The sequence below is a fragment of the Sinohyriopsis cumingii genome, chromosome 16 (assembly GCF_028554795.1).
Source record: "Sinohyriopsis cumingii isolate HCF-2022 chromosome 16, ASM2855479v2, whole genome shotgun sequence".
Taxonomy (NCBI): Eukaryota; Metazoa; Mollusca; class Bivalvia; order Unionida; family Unionidae; genus Sinohyriopsis; species Sinohyriopsis cumingii.
In genome coordinates, this window is record NC_142976.1 from 17,860,219 (window position 1) to 17,886,231 (window position 26,013).

The 26,013-nt window shown below is 33.8% G+C and overlaps 1 protein-coding gene across 1 annotated transcript in view; it reads left to right on the top strand.

The window, feature by feature from the left end:
* The window catches only part of LOC149780005 (carnitine O-acetyltransferase-like), a 51,572-nt gene extending 26,936 nt beyond the window's left edge, over nt 1-24,636 (top strand). Inside the window, exons 8-14 of the mRNA XM_089936730.1 lie at nt 2,118-2,299; nt 5,497-5,597; nt 7,822-7,938; nt 12,058-12,180; nt 14,254-14,452; nt 16,858-16,995; nt 17,413-24,636. Coding sequence (XP_089792856.1) covers nt 2,118-2,299; nt 5,497-5,597; nt 7,822-7,938; nt 12,058-12,180; nt 14,254-14,452; nt 16,858-16,995; nt 17,413-17,628 — 1,076 coding nt within the window. The 3' untranslated portion in view covers nt 17,629-24,636. The remainder of the gene's footprint in view (nt 1-2,117; nt 2,300-5,496; nt 5,598-7,821; nt 7,939-12,057; nt 12,181-14,253; nt 14,453-16,857; nt 16,996-17,412) is intronic.
* The last annotated feature ends 1,377 nt before the right edge of the window (nt 24,637-26,013 follow it).

Genomic DNA, 26,013 nt, shown 5'->3' on the forward strand with positions numbered 1-26,013 from the left:
TGTTAAATTTGAATCCATTGTACAGATGGCATGCTGATCAGCCCCTCATTTCAGCAGTATTTCGAAATTATTTGTAGAAAAGGCAGACAAACAAGCCAAATTAAAATACAGACAATTGAAAAGTATAGTGCACTTTTTTCAATGAACAGATTAGTGCATATAAAACTAGAGGCAACATCTTTTAAAGATTTTGATTTCAATAAGGGTCTTACAGATTGTATAAGGAAGAAAGAGATGGATATTGAAGTGTTATGTAAATATTGAAATATGGCCATTTCCTCTTCCCCAATATTTTTATTCTAATCCCCTCTTATTTTTTTGACAAAGGGGGAAATCCCCCCCATACGATAAAATCCTGGGAGCATCAGATCATATGACATTTTGTCCTACTTGATGAAATGTCAAAACACACTTTTTGTGACATCATATGACAGTTTGTCCTAATTGATGACACATCAAAACATGCATTCTGCGACATCAATTGACAGTTTTACCAATAAAATAGACTCCTTGGGTAAATAAGCCTTTGATGAGTATCCAAGACAGAGATTTTGATAAATGGCTCAACAATTTTGGAATGGAAGTTGAGAAGTAGGTGATCCCTACTACCATGTTCCCTCTGTGTGCTTGAATATTGCATTATTTGTGTGTACATGGTATGCAACACGTGTCTTCTTCATGAAAAAGATGATCACTTACTTTCTGTAAGAAATGTGCTTGATGTTCAAGTGAGACAGGCAGACAAGTTATCTTCCTATGGCTATGGTACCAAGGTGAGACAGGCAGACAACTTATTTTCCCATGGCTGTGATACCAAGGTGAGACAGGCAGACAAGTTATCTTCTTATGGCTATGGTACCAAGGTGAGACATGCAGACAACTTATCTTCCTATGGCTATGATACCAAGGTGAGACAGGCAGGCAACTTATCTTCCCATGGCTATGCAACTAAGGTGAGACAGGCAGACAGGATAGCTTTTCATGGCTTTGGTATCAAGGTCAGACAGGTCGACAGGATATCTTTTCATGGCTATGGTACCAAGGTGAGACAGGCAGGCAAGATACCTTCTCATGGTTATGTTACCATGGTGAGACAGGCAGACATGATATTGTTGCATGGCTATGGTACCAAGGTAAGACAGGCAGACAAGTTATCTTATGGCTATGGTATCAAGGTCACACTGGCAGACATGATATCATTTGAGCAGGAAAATGAACTACAAATAAGAGGAGTGTTTGAAAAACCCAGTTCCAAAACTTTATTGTATAGCACGTTTTTCTACAATTTTAAATTTGTATAGGATGTGATAAGCACCATTCATCAGAGACTGAAGAGTTTTATACTAATTTTGACAGTGCTGGTAAATATGTGGAGTTTAGGAAATCTAAAACTTTGAAAGTTTGTCTGAAGCGTAAGAGGATTGATGTGAAGACAATCTGCCATGTGCAAGAAGTGATAGTGACACAGTTTCGATTTATGAACAGTACCTATCTGTACCTGGACCTTGTCCTTTTTATTGGTCCCCACCTCAAGGTGCGAATATATGATACAGCTCAAAGAGGTTGGGTTTTCATTAAATATGTTGCCCTGCATGGTGAATTTGTAGGTAATTATCAGTTTTAAATATTGTGCTACAGCATTTTCAAGGAAGTCAAGGTGAACAGTTTTTGAGGGAAAGAACTGGATAATGCAGTGTACAGACTGTAAGAAAAGACAGAAAGATGTTCCATGAGGTTTAAATCAGCTGATTAAAACCAAGGTGGAGAAAGAATCTGTTGTGAATTCAGAGGAATATAAATCATATTTAATTCGACTTTGAAGAGGATAGTTTACCAGTTACATTTATAATATCGTCGTTGGGAAATATACTTACTGTTTTAACTAAAGATTCCCCTTTCTGACATTGCATTGATGAAGTTATTTTATTATAGTGTTCTTTGTTTCTTCTTTAAAAGTAAACATTTCATAGAAAAAGCTGCATGAAAATGTGCTGTTATACGCAAATAAAATTACAACTGGGAATGAAAATAAATTACATTTTAAGTGTAGGTAGACATGATAACTATAATGAGTACTTGTATATATATTTATTTGTAACTTGTTTGGCTTTTTTCAGATAAAGTAAACAAAGCCTCATTAACTGACATCCAGAATAGTATCCTAGTGCTGTGTTTAGATGATCCCCTCCCTGAACAACAAGATGAAGATTCTCTGCGAGTTCTGGCTGCACATGAGATGCTGCATGGAGGAGGAGTTAAGCAGAATTCAGGGAATAGATGGTTCGATAAAACTATCCAGGTTTGCTTTTCTTAATGTTTCGACACGCAAAGTAACTTATTTAAAAGCTATTTTAAATAGGCTATATTTCATGAGCATATACTTTTTTGCTGAGCTAGATGGGAAGCTGAGTTTTTAACAGTGTTTTTTGTATTGAATTAGCTTTTGTGCATGATCTGCAAAACATGATTGCTACTAGAATATCTTAAAACTATCATATGTACTGATCAATATAGTAGGTGAGTCCAAAATACAATAAAGTGAGCCCCATGTAATCGAGGTGAAAACACAATACCCAACAATTCAAATACAATAGCTTACATGTGATAGAAGAGAGAAGTCAGTCTCTAACAAGTTGGGAGATTTACACAATTTGGTCAGAAGTTTTGACTTTAGTAATGGGAGGATTTTCAGTGAGGATGGTTCAGTTTTCATTGTTGCACGTGGCTTTGACTTTCTTATTCCTATTAGGACCCAACGTTTGGATCACTATGTGAGTCGTTGTCTGTTTTTGTGAAAACTTATGTGAGATTTCTGAGTCAAGGAACAATATTTTGGATTGATGTGAAAAATAATTGATACCAGAAATGGGAGATTATGTTAAGCTATAAAGTTGTTTTAGTGGATATGTATTAATCCACATTTGATGCAGTTGCTGCAAACATGGATTTCAGTGATGGTGTATTTGTAGTCCTGTATTAGATGCTTGTACAGGATTGGGTTTCTGCTTGATGCGTAATGTCATGCTTTTTACAGGATTGGGTTTATGCTTGATGTGTAATGTCATGCTTTTTACGGGATTGGGTTTATGCTTGATGCGTAACGTCATGCTTTTTACGGGATTGGGTTTATGCTTGATGTGTAACGTCATGCTTTTTACGGGATTGGGTTTATGCTTGATGCGTAACGTCATGCTTTTTACGGGATTGGGTTTCTGCTTGATGTGTAATGTTATTCTTGCCACAGTAGCAGCTTCTAAAATCAGCTTGGGGGGATGGGTAGGATGCATATTCATGTCTTTGAACATGGTTTGGAAAAGGTAATTTTCCATTACCAACCAACATTGAATTTCTGGTGATATTTTGTTTTTTTATAGTTTGGCATTTTATCATTGGGAGATAACACATGCTTAGACATCGGAACAAACTTGAAGCGAGGATGTCAGACTGACTCTGTTTTATGCCACTTGAGCTCTTTAGTAATACAACCATAATGAATTACCACCTTTAATACCATACAAATTACTTTGATCACATATAAGATAGACTCTAATTGATCTTGACAGCTTTAAGCACAGAAGCAGAACCTTGCATGCTGAGAGAATCAAAGCAATGTTAATTGTTTTATGCTGATTGAGCTCTTTAGTAGTCCAAAGACAGTCATTTAATGTCATAAATCATTTGGGAATTGCTTCTGATCACATATGGTATAATCCATCTTGACAACATAAAACAATGAAGCCAACTGTCTCTGTCAAAAGAATCAAAGTGATTTTAATTGTTGTATGCTGATTGAAAATTTGGCAACTAAATTGTTTTGCTCTGCTTAGGCCAGTTCACAGTCATATGATCACAGACAGTATTACCAACAATATACTACACTGGAAGCAACTATGCAAAAAGGACAAAATTATATTAATCTATGCTAATTTTACATACACTGGAGATTTCATTGAGTACTGGGAGGGATGAGAGACACCCGTTATGTTCATCTACAGCATACGTGTTAGGTTCACACGTATGTTGTACTTCCCAACCATGCTTCTTGAATAATACATTTGATTGAATTTGGTTTGCAATTAAAATAATTTCACTTAAAATGAAACATTGTTTTAATTAATTTGTATGATTTTAGCATGCATAAATTCATAAACAGATATTTTGAATAAAAACATTGTTTGTTGCAATGTATGCTGACATGATAGATGTATATTGCTGTCATGTTACTTAGCAACAAACTTATTGGGTTCATTGTGGTTTAACATCACCCAATATGCTCAATAACATTTTATTAGGTGAAATTATTGAGCCATGTCACACGGTGTATTTTCATAAGAATTGGTTGTAATATTGAACCATGTCACATTGTGCATTTTCATAAATAGTGGGTTAAAAATTTTAGTTACGTCACATTGTGCATTTTCATAAATGGTGGGTTAAAAGTTTTAGTTACGTCACATTGTGCATTTTCATAAATAGTGGGTTAAAAATTTTAGTTACGTTACATTGTGCATTTTCATAAATAGTGGGTTAAAATTTTTAGTTACGTCACATTGTGCATTTTCATAAATAGTGGGTTAAAAATTTTAGTTACGTCACATTGTGCATTTTCATAAATGGTGGGTTAAAAGTTTTAGTTACGTCACATTGTGCATTTTCATAAATAGTGGGTTAAAAATTTTAGTTACGTCACATTGTGCATTTTCATAAATGGTGGGTTAAAAATTTTAGTTACGTCACATTGTGCATTTTTATAAATAGTGGGTTAAAAATTTTAGTTACGTCACATTGTGCATTTTCATAAATAGTGGGTTAAAAATTTTAGTTACGTCACATTGTGCATTTTCATAAATAGTGGGTTAAAAGTTTTAGTTACGTCACATTGTGCATTTTCATAAATAGTGGGTTAAAAGTTTTAGTTACGTCACATTGTGCATTTTCATAAATAGTGGGTTAAAAATTTTAGTTACGTCACATTGTGCATTTTCATAAATGGTGGGTTAAAAATTTTCTCATGTCACACTGCATTTCCATAAAAAGTTGATTATATTAGTGAGTCATGTTACATAGTACATAGGCATATGAAACTATGGAAGGGGGTATATTACATAATGAGTAATGTCCTTTGAATAAAGTCGTGTGTGTGTGTGTGTATATATATATATAGAGTATTCATATTCCTGTTTAAATTTACAAGTAATCAAGGATCAAGGCATTGATACAGGTACTTGGTCATCCTAATTATTAAGGCAAGGTGTGTCTGTATTGAGATGAGTACAGAATGAAATCAAAAATAACTAGATGACTGTTAGCTGTACTATAATTAGCAAGTAAATGCAAAGTTACAAAAAATTCTAATTGTTATAAGTAGCATCCAATTTGTAAAATTGCACCTTATACTTTCATTGCATTTTGTTTTCAGATTATTTGACCACAGTTGTATTTTATTCCATTGTCTTTTTTATCATCACTAAAACTTGTTGCATTACTTTTTTGCAGTTTATTGTTGGTGCCAATGGTTATTGTGGTTTAAATTATGAACACACAACGGCTGAGGGGCCACCTATAATTAGCGTTGTAGATCATGTTTTAAAATTCTGGTAAGTATGTACCAACCAGTAAAACCTTGTTTTTTGTATACATCTTATAATATGGACCAATGTATAAAGAGAAATTGTACAATGTAACTTGACAGCAATTAGACTAGGTTTCTGTCAGTGTAATTCTGATTGATTATTTCCTTCAGGGTATGCAGTAGTCTTTGTATGCTGAGCTGGAAGTGCCCTTGTAATGCATTTAGGAGTTTAGTATGATATGGTGTTGTACTTAGTCTCTGGTGCTGTTAAACTAGGTTTAGGGACTAGTGTTGTAAAACTTTAGTGATGTGTTGTTGAACTTGATTTAGTGAGTATTGAACTTGATGTAGTGATTAAGATTGTTGAACTGGCTCTAGCAGCTAGTGATGAACTAGATTTAGTGGCTAGTCTAGTTAAACTGGATTGAGTGATCAGTGTTGTTGAACTGGATTTAGTGATTAGTGTTATTGAACTTAATTTTTGTGATTTTTGGGGGCATCTGGAATTAGAGATTAGTGCTGTTGAACTGGATATAGTGATATAGTGATTAGTATTGATGAAATGGATTTAATTATTAGTATCGCTGAACTGGATTTAGTCATACACGCTTGGACCAGCAAATACTTCTATTGCCTCAGGGTGTAGTAACTCTATGTATAATATTGTAGACTTATTTCTTTTTGTGTAATGCAAGTGACAGCATATTTTGAAAGAAAGCATCTATGCTGCCATAATTGTTGACTTTTGAATGAACCCATATTTAATCCAACTGAAGGAGGATTTTTTAATCAAGTTGTAGTAAAAAACTATTTCTACTCAGCATCACCTTTTCCAGTTTTAAAACTAGTATCAGATTTATAGTACAGAAGGTATTGAGTTTGGTTTTAAAACAAACTTAGTACGTTTTCATTGACATGAAAGGTTAGAGTATATCCTTTTTTTTACATGAAAATGCCTTGATGTTTACATTGTAGCACCATGCTTATTATGTACAGGTGTAATGGCAGATAAGCAAAAATCTTGTTAAAGAAGTTTTTCTGGACTGTGTTTGAGATAATTGTAATGAAATATCCAAATATACCAGAAAAATACATTTTAAAATGATGGAGGCTGAATTGGCACAACTTCTCAAGAGGTAATAAAGCTTGGATCTGACTTTTGCATTCTAAGTTTTATAACTTATTTATTTGCCATAACGTAAACGTATTGCACACCACTTAGGCTCTTGTTGAACCTACTGTTACTTTTGTTAAGGTGTGATCAATTCCATTTTGTTTTCTGGGGTGTGTAGTATTAATGTTTATTCATTCTTTCTTTGTGTAGAATAATCTAAACTGATGCATGCTGTCTGATTGGATCAAACAATGAAGATTGCTGTAGTGGACATAGTTCATTATTGCAGAGCTTTACTGGAAAGAGTATATTGTATGGTTCCCCCTCCCCCCCCTCCCAGTCTGTAAGTCTATTCTGAAATCACAACTGGAATTTTATGAAATTGACTCAGTTGGTATAGAGATTGTCTTACATGGTAAACAAGAGACACAAATGGGTCTGATATTGCTCATCTGGCTTAAATAATCAAGAGTCGACCAGTATTACAAAACTCAAAGCTGGTTTATTGTAAGACTGGGCTTGGTGATAAAGACTCATGATCTCATATTAAATCCTCACTTCTACCCTCTGTGGGCTTGATGATAAAGAATCGGCCCAATTCATAGGCCTGCATATCATAAGAAGCGACTTTTGAAGGCAACAGTTGCAGTGGCTGAATGGTCAGCATGTCAAATTTTCAAGTTCCTACCATACATTTATCCTTTGTCAGCTTCCTTGGTATATCCTTGTGCAAGGCACTTTACTCCAATTGTGTTAGCACTAAATAACCAAACCAAACCAATCAGTCCAAACCAGACCTAACAAAACCAATCAATCCAAACCTTACCAAATTAAACCAAGTCAAACCAAACCAACACAAATCAAACCTAACCAATCCGAGCCATGCCAAAGCAAACCAAACCAAACTAATTAATCCTCACTTCTAACAGTTCCATGATAGGTGGTATGCAGTGCAGGGTGTGTCTTATCCAAGCCTTTTGGGTCTTTCACCTCAGAGACCAGCCGTTGCCAATATGCATTAAAACCCATCAAGAGGTCTTCAGTCTGAGAGCTTGCATAGTCTAGATCATATACACGAAGATGCAGATTTGAATATTTCAAATCTAAAATCTCCTTTTGTGCTTTGATGATTTAGCAAGATGGAAAAACACAAGTTGCCAGCTGTTGGATTGAAGAAACCCAGAAAGTTACAATTCAATCTTTCTGATCAAGTACAGGAAGACCTCAGGAATGCTACCTGTAATGCTGAGTCGTAAGTATTTTAGTACATTTTTTACAGTATATACTTTTTCATTTTAAATGTTCCTGTTTCATGCAGGTTACATTATATTTAATCATGCTGTATTCATGACAAGATTTATGTATAGTATTATTTTTGCAGTTTTCATGATAGTGTTATGTGTTTAGGCTCTCATAAACAATAATGAGAAAAAAAGTGAAGGCAACAAGCTTTGTAAAATTTAACAAATAATTTATTTCCCTAGGAAAACAAGGCAAATATGAAAAAAAGAACTTATAGACTTACTGATTGAAACAAAAGCTTTTACCTCAAAAAGATCATATTTTCTGGCAAGTTGAATAAATTCATCTTTTTTCAAAAAGTCTAATTGTTCCTGGGTAGGACTTGAAAGAAAAATTTCCATTTTTGATGTCATTGTAAGAAAAGCTTGCTGATTTCACTCCAAAGTTAAAAATTGTAAAAATAATACTAGGGATCATAAAAAAGTTCCCAAAAATAGGGGAATTCAAATTTATTAAAACAAAGATTTCTGAAATATTTTAGCCAAAATTCATATATCCAAGGATGAACACCCCAATTTTCTTTGTTACGTGTTTAGGCTCTCATAAACAGTAACAATAAAAAAGTGAAGACAACAAGCTTTGTAAAATTTAACAAATAATTTATTTCCCTTGGAAAACAAGGTAAAAATGAAGAAAAAAAGAACTTATGATTTTAATAATCAAATCCAAAAATAATCCAAGAATAATCAAAGAATTAAAAATTATTAGGCCTAGTAATAAAATGTTATAGTGAATTTGAGTTCAAGTCCTGACGAAAGCCAAAATGGAAGGCGATGACATATGCTGTAGTCAGTAGTCAGTATAGCACTGATATGTCAACAGTTCTTTGTTGTACCACAGAATATAATATTCTGGTGTTTGAATTCCGAATAAAATTTCAATAAATGTCTTTGTCCAAGGATTCTGTATGAGCACTTAAATATTCCCAGGGAAAAGAATTAATCTTTTAGAATCCAAATAATTTGAAACTATATAATAATATGTAACTCCAACTGGTCACAACAGAAAAAACACCACCTTGATGTCGAAGTGTTTAAAAGCCCAGCTGACTAAATTCTCTATAGCAAAAGGTTACACACTAATTTAAGATGAGAAACAAATTCCCATATGAGGGTCATATGATCACTTTCCTGAACAAGGTAGAAGCTTTACATCACGTACTCCCAGTACAGCCTTGATTCCACTCTTGAAATCACACATTAAGAATGAATTTAAAAAACGTTGTTTACTCCAACTGTTACTAATTCTGGATCAGGGTCAGGAACTAGGTCAGCATTAAGATACATGGTTCTAATAATAGGTGTTTATGAAAAAACAGGTCAAAATAATTTCTGGAAAATGTCAAATTCCAGTAGACAAAATTACATTACTATAACATGTAATGGAATAAATAACTTAGAACTAACAAACAAACAATTAATTTAAATCTAATATAAATTAAACCAAATATGCATAACAATAGGAAAACATTTGCAAATTTTAAAACAAAATTCAAATATGCCATCTTCATAAAAGATTTATTATACAAATTTGGTGAAGAATTTGAAAAATTACTATAAATTTATTTTCATATTTCATAAGACTGAGTTCTGACAAATTTGATATTGCACACATTTTGTTACCTGTTGGTAATGAACCATGTCAAAATCCTCAACTATATTTTATTTTTTGAAATAAGCTCAGAATATTAGGAAACTAATTGTATTGGGTTTCTCACGACATAGATTACTTCCCATTTTTAACAATTCTATTGATAATTTATATTTTTGAATGAGTGGCAAAAATTAATTTTAAGTCAGCTGTGTTTTTCAGTTGCGCAGGTTGTTGAGATTTCTGATTGGTTGTACTAGAGATAATGTCAGCTGAAAATGTATGATTTCTATACATGAGCCAGGGATATTGTGATTCCATGGTTGTTTGGCCATCAGTATGTTTGTTACTACATCTCCTAATAAAATGCCAAGTGGAAATTCATAAAACTTGATACACATTTTGCCCATATGTTAACAATTTGCAGGGGTGGTTTGCGGTCATTATTCTCTCAACCCTACATCCTCCCATTGGTCAAAGGTCAGATGTATAAAAAGTTCAGTTACAATGCTATTTTCAAATATTTTATGACCAAACGTGATATATTATATGCAGTCATAACAAGGACATGGATGAGACACAGCAGCGATGCATCATATATTTGACAGATTGTGCATTATGACATTTGGGTCACTGTTAAGTGGTGGGCTTACAGTGGGGAGATTCAAGCATGCAGAATAAACATGTGGAGATTTGTCATTGCACTTTCTGAAGTTATGATTTTCATTATTACTTGGCTTTATACCTGAAACTGTTGTTTTTAATTCAGTCTTTATTAGTTGTCTAAAACCGTTCAGATGCTGAAATACAGGGGTCACACCAATAATTAGTTTTGTTCTTTGAGAATAGTTTGATCATGATATACCATTTCCGTATCTCTCACCATGTAGATATTTCATCTGATAAAACTATTTTTGGAAAAAGAAGTAAGAATGGAAAGCATGATTTTTATATCAACATTTGAAATTTAACAACGGCTATGATGTATTTAAAACAGTACACATAATTTCAGTTTCATTTTCATACAGACAAAACCCGTTTATAACAGCCACTCATGAACCATCAATACTTGTTGTTTTATGTGCACATGGTCTCTATGCACATTTTAGTATTTATTTAGGTGTGGGTACTTGTGGAACTTGGCTTTCATAAACAGTTGATTTGTATATGTACATATTGGTAATCACAACAAGTTTGGCTGGCTGGTCCATTTATATACATGTAGGTGATAATTTCAGCGGTTTTGCTGGTTGGTCCGTTTCTGTGCATGTGGGTGATCATTTCAATAAGTTGATCAATTTATGTACATGTAGGTGATCACTACAACAGGTTGGTAAATTACGTACATATAGGTGATCATTACCACAGGTTGGTCAATTTACATACATGTAGGTGATCATTACAACAGGTTGGTCAATTTACATACATGTAGGTGGTCATTACAACAGGTTGGTCAATTTACATACATGTAGGCGATCACTACAACAGGTTGGTAAATTACGTACATATAGGTGATCATTACCACAGGTTGGTCAATTTACATACATGTAGGTGATCATTACAACAGGTTGGTCAATTTACGTACATGTAGGTGATCATTACAACAGGTTGGTCAATTTACATATATGTAGGTGATCATTATAACAGGTTGGTCAATTTACATAACATGTAGGTGGTCATTACAACAGGTTGGTCAATTTACATACATGTAGGTGATCATTACAACAGTTGGTAAATTTACATACATGTAGGTGATCATTACAACAGGTTGGTCAATTTACATACATGTAGGTGATCATTACAACAGGTTGGTCAATTTACATACATGTAGGTGATCATTACAACAGGTTGGTCAATTTACATACATGTAGGTGATCATTACAACAGGTTGGTCAATTTACATACATGTAGGTGGTCATTACAACAGTTGGTAAATTTACATACATGTAGGTGATCATTACAACAGGTTGGTCAATTTACATACATGTAGGTGATCACTACGACAGGTTTTAACAGTACTTCATTTTACCCATTATCCACAAGATATTAATGAACTTATGCACCTGAACCAGTCTTCTTTTATTACTGTATGTTAATGTACCTAAAACATATACAATAATTGGATTGGTGATGAATATTTTATACATAAAGTAGGTTAGTTATTACATGCATTATATTAGTTTTTAATATCGTCCATTGTTACCTAGAATTCATTCTTTGATTTCAGCTTGTTTTTTGCCAAGTACAAAATGCCTTGTGAAAATTCACTTGTTGGAATGCTAGCTACTGGTCATTTTGAGACTTCTTTTAAAACAGTCAGATTGAACAATAATCTTGTTGAAGTAACTGATGAAAGCTTTTTTTATATTTGATCATATATCCCACCATGTTGGAAGTCTGTGAATAAATAGAGATACGGTCTTTATTGGGGATTCTCACTAAAATGCATGACTTAATTAATAAAATTTGCTTTTTCCAGAATGGTGAATGACCTTGACATGACCTTGTTGACATTCAAAGATTATGGTAAAGATTTTCCTAAGTCACAGAAGTTAAGTCCGGACAGTTTCATACAGATGGCTATTCAGCTGGCTTACTATAGGTACGTTCTTCACTTTTTGTCTCGCCTGCATAAGATTTAGGTATCTCACCAGTATATGCAGTGTGTGACATGGATATCTCACTTGTAATATGCTATGTGAGACATAGGTTTCAGTTTTGAGGCAGTGTGTGGTCTATGACAACAGAAGCAGTGGTATTAAAGTTTATATTTGCAAGTTTACAATTCAGATACATGTGGGGATATGTTTGTACAGGTGCAGGTGGGAATACATCTTTGTACAGGTACAGGTGGGAATACATCTTTGAAACAAGTACTGGTGGGGGTACATCTTAGCACAGATACATGTGGGGATACATCTTTGCACAGACAGGTGTATATCTTTGTACAGGTACAAGTGGGGATACATCTTTGTACAGGTACAGGTGGGAATACATCTTTGTACAAGTACTGGTGGGGATACATCTTAGCACAGATACATGTGGGGATACATCTTTGTGCAGGTACAAGTGGGGATACATCTTTGTACAGGTACAGGTGGGAATACATCTTTGTACAAGTACTGGTGGGGATACATCTTAGCACAGATACACGTGGGGATACATCTTTGCACAGACAGGTGTGGGTATATCTTTTTACAAATACAAGTGGGGATACATCCTTGTACAGGTACAGTTGTGGATATAGCTTTGTACAAATACAAGTGGGGATACATCTTTGTACAGGTACAGTTGTGGATATAGCTTTGTACAAATACAAGTGGGGATACATCTTTGTACAGGTACAGTTGTGGATATATCTTTATACAAATACAAGTGGGGATACATCCTTGTACAGGTACAGTTGTGGATATAGCTTTGTACAAATACAAGTGGGGATACATCTTTGTACAGGTACAGTTGTGGATATAGCTTTGTACAAATACAAGTGGGGATACATCTTTGTACAGGTACAGTTGTGGATATATCTTTATACAAATACAAGTGGGGATACATCTTTGTACAGGTACAAGTGGGGATACATCTTTGCACATACAGTTGTGGATATATCTTTGTACAAGTACAAGTGTGGATACATCTTTGCACATACAGTTGTGGATATATCTTTGTACAAATACAAGTGGGGATACATCTTTGTACAGGTACAGGTGGGGATACATCTTTGTACAGGTACAGTTGTGGATATATCTTTGTACAAATACAAGTGGGGATACATCTTTGTACAGGTTGTTGTTGTTGTTGTTGTTGTAGGGTTTAACGCCATTTTTCAGCACAAGATAGGCTATACATGGCGGCCAGTATTAAAGGTGGAGGAAGAAACCGGGGAAATTCCCGGAAAGAACCACCGACCCTCGAGAAGCTACTGGCAATCTTTGTACAGGTACAGGTGGGGATACATCTTAGCACAGATACAGATGGGAATAAGTCTTTGCACAGATATAGGCGAGGCATAAGGTTCCACATGAATCTTGTTTGATAAACCAGCATGTTAATTGTTTATATCTTCTATCTTCTCTATAAATCAGAATCTGACAAAGTCACCTTCATACTTTTGCTTCACGCCACATTTTAATTATCAATATTAGAATATAATAGATCATTATGATAGATTATTAAAAATCTTTGCAATTTAAAAAAATTCTTTTTGCAGTTAGAAGTAAAATCTAATTAATCTCTTAACATACTTTTTTTGTACAATTACAGTAAAACTGCTTTAATTAGGCCATTAGGTTCACCAATTTAGCAAATAACCATAATACTCAATGTTAAATTTTGTATGTGGGTAAGTTGGACTTTTGTGGTCACATTAGGCAGAGATCTGGAATACTCAGAAGCCAATTTAGAAAGGTTGCTTTTATTTTATCCATTTTGAAACTGAACATCAACTAATCATTATATCCTTGTAACTTAATTTATACTTAAACATTTCAGAATTGTTGTTACTGATTGTATTATTTGTATGGTAGCATTCAGACAGCAAATCGAATCAAAAGTATACCTAGTGCTATTATTCTTGAATTTTTTAACAGAAAATTTCTTGTTTGATAAAATGCTTTTGGTGTCTTTTTTTATTGTGATTTTAAATCATAGTTTCATGATGAAAATTTCTTTTTAGGATTCACAAAGAACCGTGTGCATCTTACGAGACGGCCTCACTACGCAAGTTTCAGCTTGGAAGGACTGACACTATTCGGTCCTGTTCCATTGAATCATATAACTTTACCAAGGCCATGGATGATGCATCATTGTCCAGTAAGCAAAAGGCAGACATGCTTTTGAAGGCAGTAAATGGTCATAAAAATTACACAAATCAGGTAAGTGTTTTTAAGTTTTTAATTCACTATATTTCTTTTACTGCAGGGTTAAACAGGAGGGGATTCTTTCCGTAATAATCAAGATTGAAAAAAGGTTATCATTATTCATTTGAATATATTGTGACATTTGTCTCCAGATTTCTTTCAAAGTTAGATTATTTGATGTCTCTAATGGTCACATTGTTTTTTGCGGAGGTTGTTTTAATAATAAAAAGTTTGAATGTATTTCTGAAACTTTCATTTTATGAGAACTTTTTTTATGCTTTTCTATCATAAATCACAACAGAATACTAAGATATAATGATACAGCATCAGGAGAGAACAGGTAACTCACATATCCAATATTTTGATGTGAAATAAATTATGTTCTTTTGAAAATAATGATGGGTGTTTGTAGCAAATTACTTAAGGCAGAATCATAGAGGGTATTTTAGGTTTGCATAGCAGTTACATATGAATTCATGAGTGCCTAAGATTATATAAATTCACTTATTTGCTGTGCTTACTATTTAGTTCACTGATGTTAGTAGATACAATGAATCATAATTACATTGTTTCACTTTTAATTTCATGGTTGAGATAAATGTAGCTTTGTCTAATTTGTCAATGCTACGCAAATGAATACACTGCACTTACCATGTATTGTAAAACTATAAATTAATTATGAAGTTTCATTTTGGCATCATCAATTGTACTACTAAAGTTGGGGAAGGGGCCTTGGGTGGCAGAGTGGTCGCCTTTACCAATTACTGCCATATCATCTCAGCCTGTGTGGGTTTGTTTTTATTGTTCTAGGGTTTAACGCCATTTTTCAGCACAAGATAGGCTATACATGGCGGCCAGTACAACTGGTGGAGGAAGAACCCTGGAAAACCCAGGGAAAAACCACCGACCCACGAGAAGCTACTGACAGGCTTTCCCACGTACCCATGCTAGCCGAGCCTTGGACTCGAACCCACACAGACCGAGGTGAGATGGCAGTGATCTGGAATGGTGAGCAATTTAAACCACTCAGCCACTCGGGGGCCCCGTGTGGGTTTGAGTTTCCATCTCAACTAATGTCTGTAGGTAAGAAAGTTGCCAGTAGGTTGCAGTGGATGAATGGTTCTTATCAGTGTTGTTCCTGGGTTCTTCTTCCACTATATATACTGGTTGCTATGTATAGCAAATTATATGATGACAAATGGCATTAAACCCAAATTTAACAGAGACAACAACTGGTGTTTGGGACATACATTAATAGAGCTGGCCTAGTTCTCTTTTGTACTGATTTTCTCAGTTTAATTTAATTTGTTGTATTCTTTATATTTTATCCCCAGAGAAATTATTGGATTTTTATGAAATAATTATAGCATTGTAACAATTTATTCATAGCTTTGATTGATTGTCACTATTTGATAAATTACAATAATCTACAGGTTAGGAATAATTAATGTAAATTAATAAGATATGCAGCAGGTTTTGTCACATGCAACCAGACTTATGCATATTTCCATGTGATCTCAGCAAGGTGAAACTCTGGCAAAATATTTCATAGATTGCTGAGAGAAGTTGCATCGGTCAGACTTTATAGAATGGTAACAAAAGATAACTTAATTCTCTCAGTATGTTAGAATTTATCTGGAGATACTTTCCATAATCTTTGAAGCCACATTTCCATCAGACATCATTAAACATGAATTTCTCAATAGAGGCTGATGCAGGAGGCTGTCAGCCATTGAAGCTGCCTGTGTTTATATGAAACATTACATGACCTCATTTTCATTGATTTATTGACCGCTCCAGTGGCCTAGTGGTTAGAGTGTCCACCTTGGATGTGGGAGGTCATGGGTTCAATCCCCGGCCGAGTCATGCCAAAGACTTATAGAAATGGTACTAACAGCTTCCTCGCTTGGCATTCAACATTAAGAGGTTAGTGTTAGGACTGGTCGGCCTGGTGTCAGGATAATGCAACTGGGTAGGATATGATGCTACATGTCTGCAGCATGATGCCCCAGTGCTAGACATCACTATAAACTGCAGACATCATAGCAAAATGACTGAAAAATTGTTAAAGCTACATTAAAAATGCAAATCACATCACAACACATTGATTTATTATGCCACCTTGTCTCATCAGCCAGGCAAATCACTTTTCCAGATTTTGGGAACACCTTGTTCTGGTGTTCAAAGGAAAACTAAATGGTTTTCTACTAGATGCTTATGTAGCAGGGATCTCAAAGTACCCTACAGTATAATGGTTGAGCAAGACTACAGCAGGCACATTTTGATGGGTGACAGTGTATGTTATCATTAAATGGTTTATTTGCATACCTTATTGTGGTGCAGTCAGTTTATTCAATCATTTTCCCAATTCTTGACAGAAAAGGCCAAGCATATTATGATATAATTCCTTGTGTTGACAGGCTGTGAATGGTGAGGGTATAGACAGACACTTGCTGGGATTAAAGCTTATAGCTCGTGAAAATGGAATGAATGTTCCAGCACTTCATATGGACACTGCCTACTCCACCAGCACTCATTGGAAGATCTCAACTAGTCAGGTAAGTCAGCTGATTTTGACCAGACTATAGTTTGTGTTAATTATGTTTGTCCATAACATCTCTTGTTTCTTTTTCCCTAAGTAATGTCTGAAGGATGATGGATAACTTTTTAATTTAATACACAGAAAACCTAGGTCAATTTCAGTGACCATTTTCCATCCTGAAAATCTTTTTATCAACATTCCTTCTGAATAGATAATCATACTGATATGTGGTTTCCATGAAAAGCTTTCATAATGACTAGCAGGTGATGGTTTTAATGCCAGTATAGTAACCACATCAGCTGGTGTGAAAATCTTGATCTTGCTTAAGACTATTAGAGATGGTTACAATACTCAGCACTAAAAAGAAGAAACAGTTTTATCTTGTGGTTGTTGCATTTTTGTGTCACAATTAATATAATTTTTTCTTCTCCAGGTTCCTGCTCAGTCTGAATCTGTGTTAGTCTTTGGCCCTGTTGTTCCAGATGGCTATGGAATTTGCTACAACCCCCAGGAGCATCAGATACTGTTTGGTGTATCAACTTTCAATAACTGTAAGGACACATTCTCAGAACAAATGTCGGCTAATCTACGGAAGGCTCTCCTGGACATGAGAAATGTTCTAGCAGGGTCCCTCAAAGCAAGCTTGTGATATTTGGGTGCCTGAATGGGAAGAAAGCTTTTGATATCAGTTTGCATGTATTGGGTAGGGATTTCAGATAAAATCATGCTGGTTCCATTTGGCTTCATAAGCCAATTGAAACATTGGAATTTGACATGCTAATTGAATAGAGTTTAACTTAATTCTGTGTAATGGGAGAACTTAAAATCAAAGTTCTACACATCAGACCAAACAGTGTCTAGAAAATTTCATTAATACACATCAGATGTAAAATGTAAGCAAAAACTCCAGTTTTCAATTAATTCCTAAATATCTGGTTGATTTGGTGATTGTTTATAGAAGAATATTGATCATGAATGTTTTACTTCAGATTTGCCAAAACTCTGACAGAATTTTACACCATATGATTTACCTCTGGGTTCAGACACTAGTGTTCAGCAAATATTTAAACATGGCACATGATCACATTATCTTGTACATTATTTCAGACTGCTACAAGAAGAATTTCAGACCTCATATTTGAAAAAAAGTTCTCATAGAAGTCATTTTTTGTCAAATTCAAGCCACACAGAGATATAAAGGTTTCTTGATTTTAAAAGAGTGTGGGCATTATAAATGTGTTCAACAGTGAGTGTCTTGGCCAGTTTGTTACTAGCTGGTATGTTGTTATACATTGTGTGTCAACATGTAGGACTTGGACTAAAATGCAGGTGACATTTAGCTACTTTGATCCAGAAACTACTGCTTTGGTTTTACTCAAAGTCTTTCTTTAAGATCATTCAGTAAGTTTTTAAAAGTTCACCTGTATGCAGTTGAATTGATGTTCTTATGTAAAAGGCATATTCATGCTTTACAGCTTATTTTGGAAAAGTTGATTCATTTTACTTTGAGGGACAAATCTGTCAAGACTTCAACTCCAGTGAGAACTCTGATGACTCAAAATAAGTGTCATGTCACTGTGAGTATAAATGTTTCGGACAGGGTATCTTAAATTTTGCTGCTCCATATTTCAAAGATCCGCTTATCAGATTGTGCGTTACATTTTTAAAGGGGCTTGAAGTGAAACTTAATGTGATATTTTCGTACTTATTGTTACAGTTAATTGCTGATTAGTTAATTCAGGTTTCAAAATAATGCTATAAAATCTGTATAATAAACCTGTATGCTTTTATAAATTATTTAGTGAGAGTCTTGTTTTTTTTAAAAATGTACTGTTACTGACAGCAAAAGGCATCACAAAACATTTATTAAGTTTTGATATTTAGGCTCCTTAACATGCTACCACTATTACATAAAGATAGGAAGAAAGGTTAGCAGGAAAGAGCAATAAAGAAAATGTCCTCTACATGGATATATACTGTCCAGTTCATTTTTTTAAAAATAGACCAAAATAATCACCAAAATGGGAATTGTACAGCTTGGACTGTTTTTCTTTTATGTACACTTATTTTTGCTACAGAAATGTAGAAAGGCTGATGTGTGATTATCTTTAGTATTCTTAAAACTTAATTTTTAATCAGCGTTATATAGCCAAAATTGTGCTGACATGCCTTTAAACATGTTGTTGTTGTTGTTGTTGTTGTTTGTTTTAATGCCATTTTTCAGCACAAGATAGGCTATACATGGCGGCCAGTATTAATGGTGGAGGAGGAACCCAGGAAATCCCCGGAAAGAACCACCGACCCTTGAGAAGCTACTGGCAAGCTTTCTCACATACCCCATTGGCCGAATCCGAGACTCGAACCTACGCAGACAGAGGTGAGATGGCAGTGATCCATAACGGAGAGCGCTTTAGACCACTCGGCCACTCGGGGCCCCGCCTTTAAACATACATACATGCATACATACACACACACACATACATACATACATTCATACCTTCACACATGCACACACACACAGAGATACATACATATGCACACACACATACATACGTGCATGCATGCATTCATACATCATACATACATACACACACACATATGTACATACATACATGCATGCATACATACATAGATAGATACATACACACACACACACACACACATATGTATGCATGCATGTATACATACACACATACGTACATACATGCATGCATACATACATACATGCATGCATACATACATACCCACACACACATATGTACATGCATGCATGCATACATACATACATACATACATACATTTTCATTAGGTACTTATTCATATTTTTTTAAAAAAAGATTTTTGGCTTTTAAAGAGATGAATATGATTATTTTTGCCTTATGAAAGATTGTTTCCCCATGAACTGAAACCCTTTGAAAAACCACTTCTCTTGTGAAGATTCAGAATGTTATTGCAGTAACTATAATTGTCTTGTTAACAATTTGCTTCTTGCCTTTAAACCATCATCTTTCAGTTGCACATATTAATTGTATTTATGTGAAATTAATTATAAGCAGATTAATACGTGTTTTTTATATATATAATTGCGGTAATGCAGTGCAATAAAATCTTGAGAATATTGATGGTCTTAATGTGTATATGTGTGTGTGATTTGGATTTTTTACGTAGCTTTAATAATTTTTCAGTCATATCACTATGATGTCTGCATTGTGACAGTTTATAGTTATGTCTAGCACTGCGGCATCATGCTGCAGACCTGTAGCATCATGTCCCAACCAGTCACATTATCCTGGCACCAGGCTGACCAATCCTAACACTAACCTCTTATTGCTAAGCACCTAGTCAGGCAGCTGTTAGTACAATTTTTATAAGTCTTTGGTATGACATGGCCCAGGTTCAAACTTATGACCTCCTGCATCCAAGGCAGATGCTCTAACCTACTCAGTCACTGGAGCGGTCGATCATCCTAATAAAAAAGTAAGATAATCTTAAAAATGACAACACCAATTTCTTGCAGATAAAAATGACCACAAATTTCTTAAGATAAAAATGACAACACCAAGTTCTTTCAACTTAAAATAACTTGAAAATAGAACACCTGTTTCTTACAGCTAAAAATGACTTGAAAATACAACATCAACTTCTTTACCAGTCACTGCCATCTTACCTCTGTCTATGGGGGTTTGCGTCATGGGCTCAGCCAGTTGGGTATGTAAGAAAGCTTGCCATTACCTTCCCATAGGTTGGTGGTTTTTAGAGGGTCTTGTCCAGGTTCTTCCTCTACCAGTTATACTGGCCATCATGTGTAGCCTATCTTTTGCTGAGAAATGGTGCTAAACCCCAAAACAACAACAGAAACAACATCAATTTCTCACAACTAAAAATGTCTTAAAAATATGACATCCAATTTTCAGTAATGTATTCCTTATATAGTATATGTTAGCATTTATTACGTGTACATCCAGTAATAAAAATGTAACAAATTACATACATTTTGTTAAAGTTCAAAATATTCCAAATTACCATGCCATGTGTTATGATAAGTTGAAAATAAGAATAGTGGGTTTCAATGTCACACATGTATATTTTAAAATTCTTAAAATAAAATAACAAATGAACAACACATGTTGTCAGCATTGTCATGGGAGACAACTCAGATTTCTTTATTGATAAAATGCACTCAGAAATATGAAGATGGTGATAAAAATAAGCTTCTAAATAATCCAATTCTAAATCTTACCAATAACATGAACAAAGACTTGGACTATTTCAGGATTTAGAGTACCATACTCTGTGCAAGGGCTGTTCCAGTAAAACGTACATGGGACCCAGGGAAGGCACTTTTAAGGTGGGGTACTCATCCATAGATGCAATTTAAAATTTTCTTACCATTTTAATAGGAACTCTTTTAAATCAAAGTATCCTGGCATATGGTTTTAAAAAACTGCCTTCCCTGGGTACCATGTATGTTTATATGGAACAACCCTAAGGCAATAAAAACAAAACCTCAAAAAATTGTTTCCACCATCATGTTTGTTGATTTGTAAGAAGCAAAATTGATTCTAGTCTGATGGATTAGTTTATAATACAGTTATGAATGCAAATATAGTTATTTTGTAATGATTAGGTTGTGTAAGTTTTCCATTAGTTTTGTTATGCATGTGTTGAAGAGTAGTTTGAAACATGAAACATAAGTATTTTGACAGTATGCATAAGATTCTGTAGAAAAAGATTTATATATTATTTTAGTAGTTTTTTTGTGAGATTCAGCAATCATTTTGATGTGTTTTGATTAAAACATTTTAGTTTAATTGGATCTTATAATGTTCTCATATGCTATCCATATAGAATTGTTTGGAAAATCTTTGGAATGAATGTTAATTTTGCTATATCTAGGCGGACTTCCAAAACAAACATGACATTCTAGGAAGATTTATTTTTCTTTCCATATGTGTATGGTCATGTTTTCCAGTGTAGAAAACAGTGGAAAATAGAGTTTTCATCACTTGACTGTTCTTTTTTCACATAAAATCAAAGGAGCATTTTGATTGGCACGGCACCACTTGTTTATTTGATGTCATGATTGTCTTCTTTTGATCTATTATTTTAATTTCAGTTGTTATCTAACATTTTACCTCCATTTCCAAGTTTACTAAAATGTTTTTTGCTGTGAACAGAACACACCCTCTATCTGAATATAGAAAGAGACTTAATCTACATTTTATTATTTCTAGCTCTATCTGTACTGACTTTACAACTGATGCTTTGTGGACAGATACATAATAAAAATAATCCTTCTTTATACATAGGTGTTGATGATGAAAATTCTACTCCGAGATGAGAATTTTTAATCATGCACACAGCAAAGCCTTGTGACCTGCATATATTTCATTTAAATATATGCACTATTCCAGGAAATGCAGGTTTTTAAAAAATTAAATATATGATAGGATACTCTGATTATGGAAAGAGTTGATATAAAAATAATACAAAATTCTTTATTGTATCTGTGACTGACTACTCTACATAGAAGGTACCTTCCCTGTGGTCCAAATATAACTTGCTGGAAAAACCCTGACATAAAATTCTGACCTTTGGGTCATATGTTCCTATGAATACATATTAATCCATCATTACAGTGGAAGGATTTTAATAGATTAACACTGGAGTAAGTCAGCACCCTGAACAAGCAAATGTGATAAGTGTTTTCTGATAGTTCCAATGCTACTAATAAACCATTGGTAAAAGACTGTTTACATTTTCATGCAGGTGTTGACAAAAGATCTGCATTTTATTCAACTCAGAAACTGACAACCTTTGTATATTCGGAAGTGATAGATACTGTTAGCCAAGTCCATTTTCTGCCTTTACATCCAACTGTCAGGATAATTTGTGCACTTGGATGACTTGAGGGGGTGGGATTTATATTCCATGAACACATTTCTTGCAATTTATATTGTTGTGATACTAAAATAATTTAGGAGTTTTGTGTTAAACTTGCAAGAATTATAGAAAGGCTGCAACTGTTTGCACTAGAGCCACTTGTATGTATAAATTTATAAAATCAAGTATTTTCATAGATTGTATTTTGTATTAATCTTTTCACCAATTAGTTTCTTCTAATAACACTAGACAGTGTGATGTTAAATTACAATCCAGTGTATAATTTAGACTAGTTTATTTTGATATGGAAACATGAAACAGCTCAATGATCTGACCAATATTATTTATTTATGCTGTTAGATTAATCAGCAGATTAATGAAAAAGATTAAAAATTAATTATGCTTGGACTATTTTTAGTCATAGTTGCATATTCTTGCTCAATTTTCTTTCCCAATTTATATTTGATGAAAGAAATCTTGATAGCTATACTTAACGAGTGGAATGAAAAACAAACAAGGATTTTCATTATGCACATATCTGCTAAAAACACAGCCAGACACTGGTATTAACATTGACTATGTATGAATGACTTTTACCTAAACACTGGTATTAACATTGACTATGTATGAATGACTTTTACCCAGACACTGGTATTAATATTGATGACTATGTATGAATGACTTTTACCCAGACACTGGTATTAACATTGACTATGTATGAAGGACTTTTACCCAGACACTGGCATTTACATTGACTATGTATGAATGACTTTTACCCAGACACTGGCATTTACATTGACTATGTATGAATGACTTTTACCCAGACACTGGCATTTACATTGACTATGTATGAATGACTTTTACCCAGACACTGGCATTTACATTGACTATGTATGAAGGACTTTTACCCAGACACTGGTATTAACATTGACTATGTATGAACAGATGAATGGCTTTTATGTAAGAGATGAATAAAGGTTAAGAGCATGGTTATACTATGACAGTATTCTGTCATTAATTGTAAATGTTGTATGAATTATTCCTTCATAACTTGAAATTTGGGCTCTAATTTTAGCTTGCACTATATTTTGAACCCTATGATGTTGTCATTAATGCATATTTTTTTCTTAATTTGTTGATTCTATGTGATAATCAAATATTAAATATGTACTTGATCGCTAATCTATTTACTTTACAATTGTCTTTCAAGGATTTTTTATGTACAGAGTTTTAAAAGGTTCCTTGTGAAAGTCAAACATTGTTAACAATATGCCCTTGTCTGACATTTTATTTCAAAGAAGTCAACTAGCTGAAAAATGTTTGATTTAAATATCTTATGCTAAGGTAGATATATTCATTGTTCAGAATTTCTGATTTATTATTGATTTAATAAGTTTGTAGACAAAATTCTAAAGGCATAATGTTATCATTGTTACTCTGCTTTATTGTCTTGCCAGGAGTGGCCAAAAGCCGTAACCAGTTGGTTCCTGACTCTTTTGCTGTGGTCAGTAGGGCCAGTCATGTTACTATGACAAAACCAAGTAAACAATAGCAACAGCTAGTTTTTAAAACAAATCTGTCAGCAAATTATCTTAGAAGTAATACATTCGAAATTTTCCTTGATGAATATAATGTACTTATCCTGAAAGTAGGTCATCACAACTTTTCAATAATTTTTCTAGCACATACATGATACACTTAATTTTAGTTAGTACAGGATTATATAGTTTTATCCTTATGGAGACATAATTGCATTAAAATATGATTTTATTTACTTCTGAATCTTGATCTTTCTTTGGATTTTAAATTTTCTTTGCATTGTCTACAGTCTTTCTAGAACAATTTCTGCATAATCCTGACAGATTGTGTATTCTTTAGATTTACCTCTTATAGATAAGTCTTTGAATGTTGTTTCATTTATGCAAAGCCAGTGATCAGCTGTGATCACATATGGTAAAACGTTCTGGAAAATTCATTGTTGTCCCAGGTCAATCAGCTGAGAAATCCAGTTGCCTTGCTGATTTTTCAGGTTGCCCAATAAATTACTGCAGTTGCCTGCAAGATTGTCCTAATCAAATTCAACAACTTTTGCTGTATATATAGTGTTACGAGTCTATGATCTTAAAATAAGTAACAGAAAAGAGTGAAAGACAACAAGCTTTGTAAAATTTAACAAATAATGTAATAAATAGAATAGTGAAAATGAGATAAAAAGAACTAAATTAAATCCCGAAATAATCCAAGAATTACAGACACAAGTCCTAGTAATTTAAAGTCCTGAATAAAATTCAATTAAAGTTCTGAAGAGATCTCAAACTGAAGGTGATGACATGTCTGTTATAGCCTATGAAGTGCTGATATGTCAAGTCTTTTGTTGAATCACAGTAATATAATTCCAGGTTTGAATTCAGTATAAATTCCAGTGAATATCTCTATCCAAGAAATTTATCAGAGTACTTTTGTACAGTATTTCCATAGAAAATACTCACTTGAATTCAATCATTTGAAGAAAAGAAAATTCAGCCCAGACTGGTCACATCATATAATACAGCTTAAATTTGCTAGTTGTTACAGCACAGCTAGTAAAATCCTCACAATTACAGTATATATAATTCTCTACTTGACCTCAGGTCACGATCAGCATTTTCTAAAAAAACAACACATTACCTAATGGAAAATAACATTCTAGAATGATCTAATGAGCATTGTTTACTTAAAACACAAATCCTTTAAAATTTTCAGTTAGGAATTTCCAAAACCCTGACCCAAATCAACATATTTATTCCTGTTAACCTTAATAATAATCTTGATATTAAGCTCATATGCAGAGAATAATGAACCTTTTATTGTTTACATAAATGAAATAAAAGTTTTTCTCAAAAGTAAATCAAGTAGAAATGAACTCAATTTCAGACAAGGTCAAGTCCAACATATAATGTTATGTTACAATAGCATGCAATGAAATAACTTTTTTTTAAGACTAACAAACAAACAATTCAATTAAATATCCATAATAATAGTTAGTCCAAATTGCACACAATATTTGTAACTTGCTATCAGTCCTGCTAAAGGAAATGTCTCATAGAAGTTTACACACTTATTTAATATCTGTATTCCATGTCACAGAATGCCAGTGGGAGATTGAAGTGTT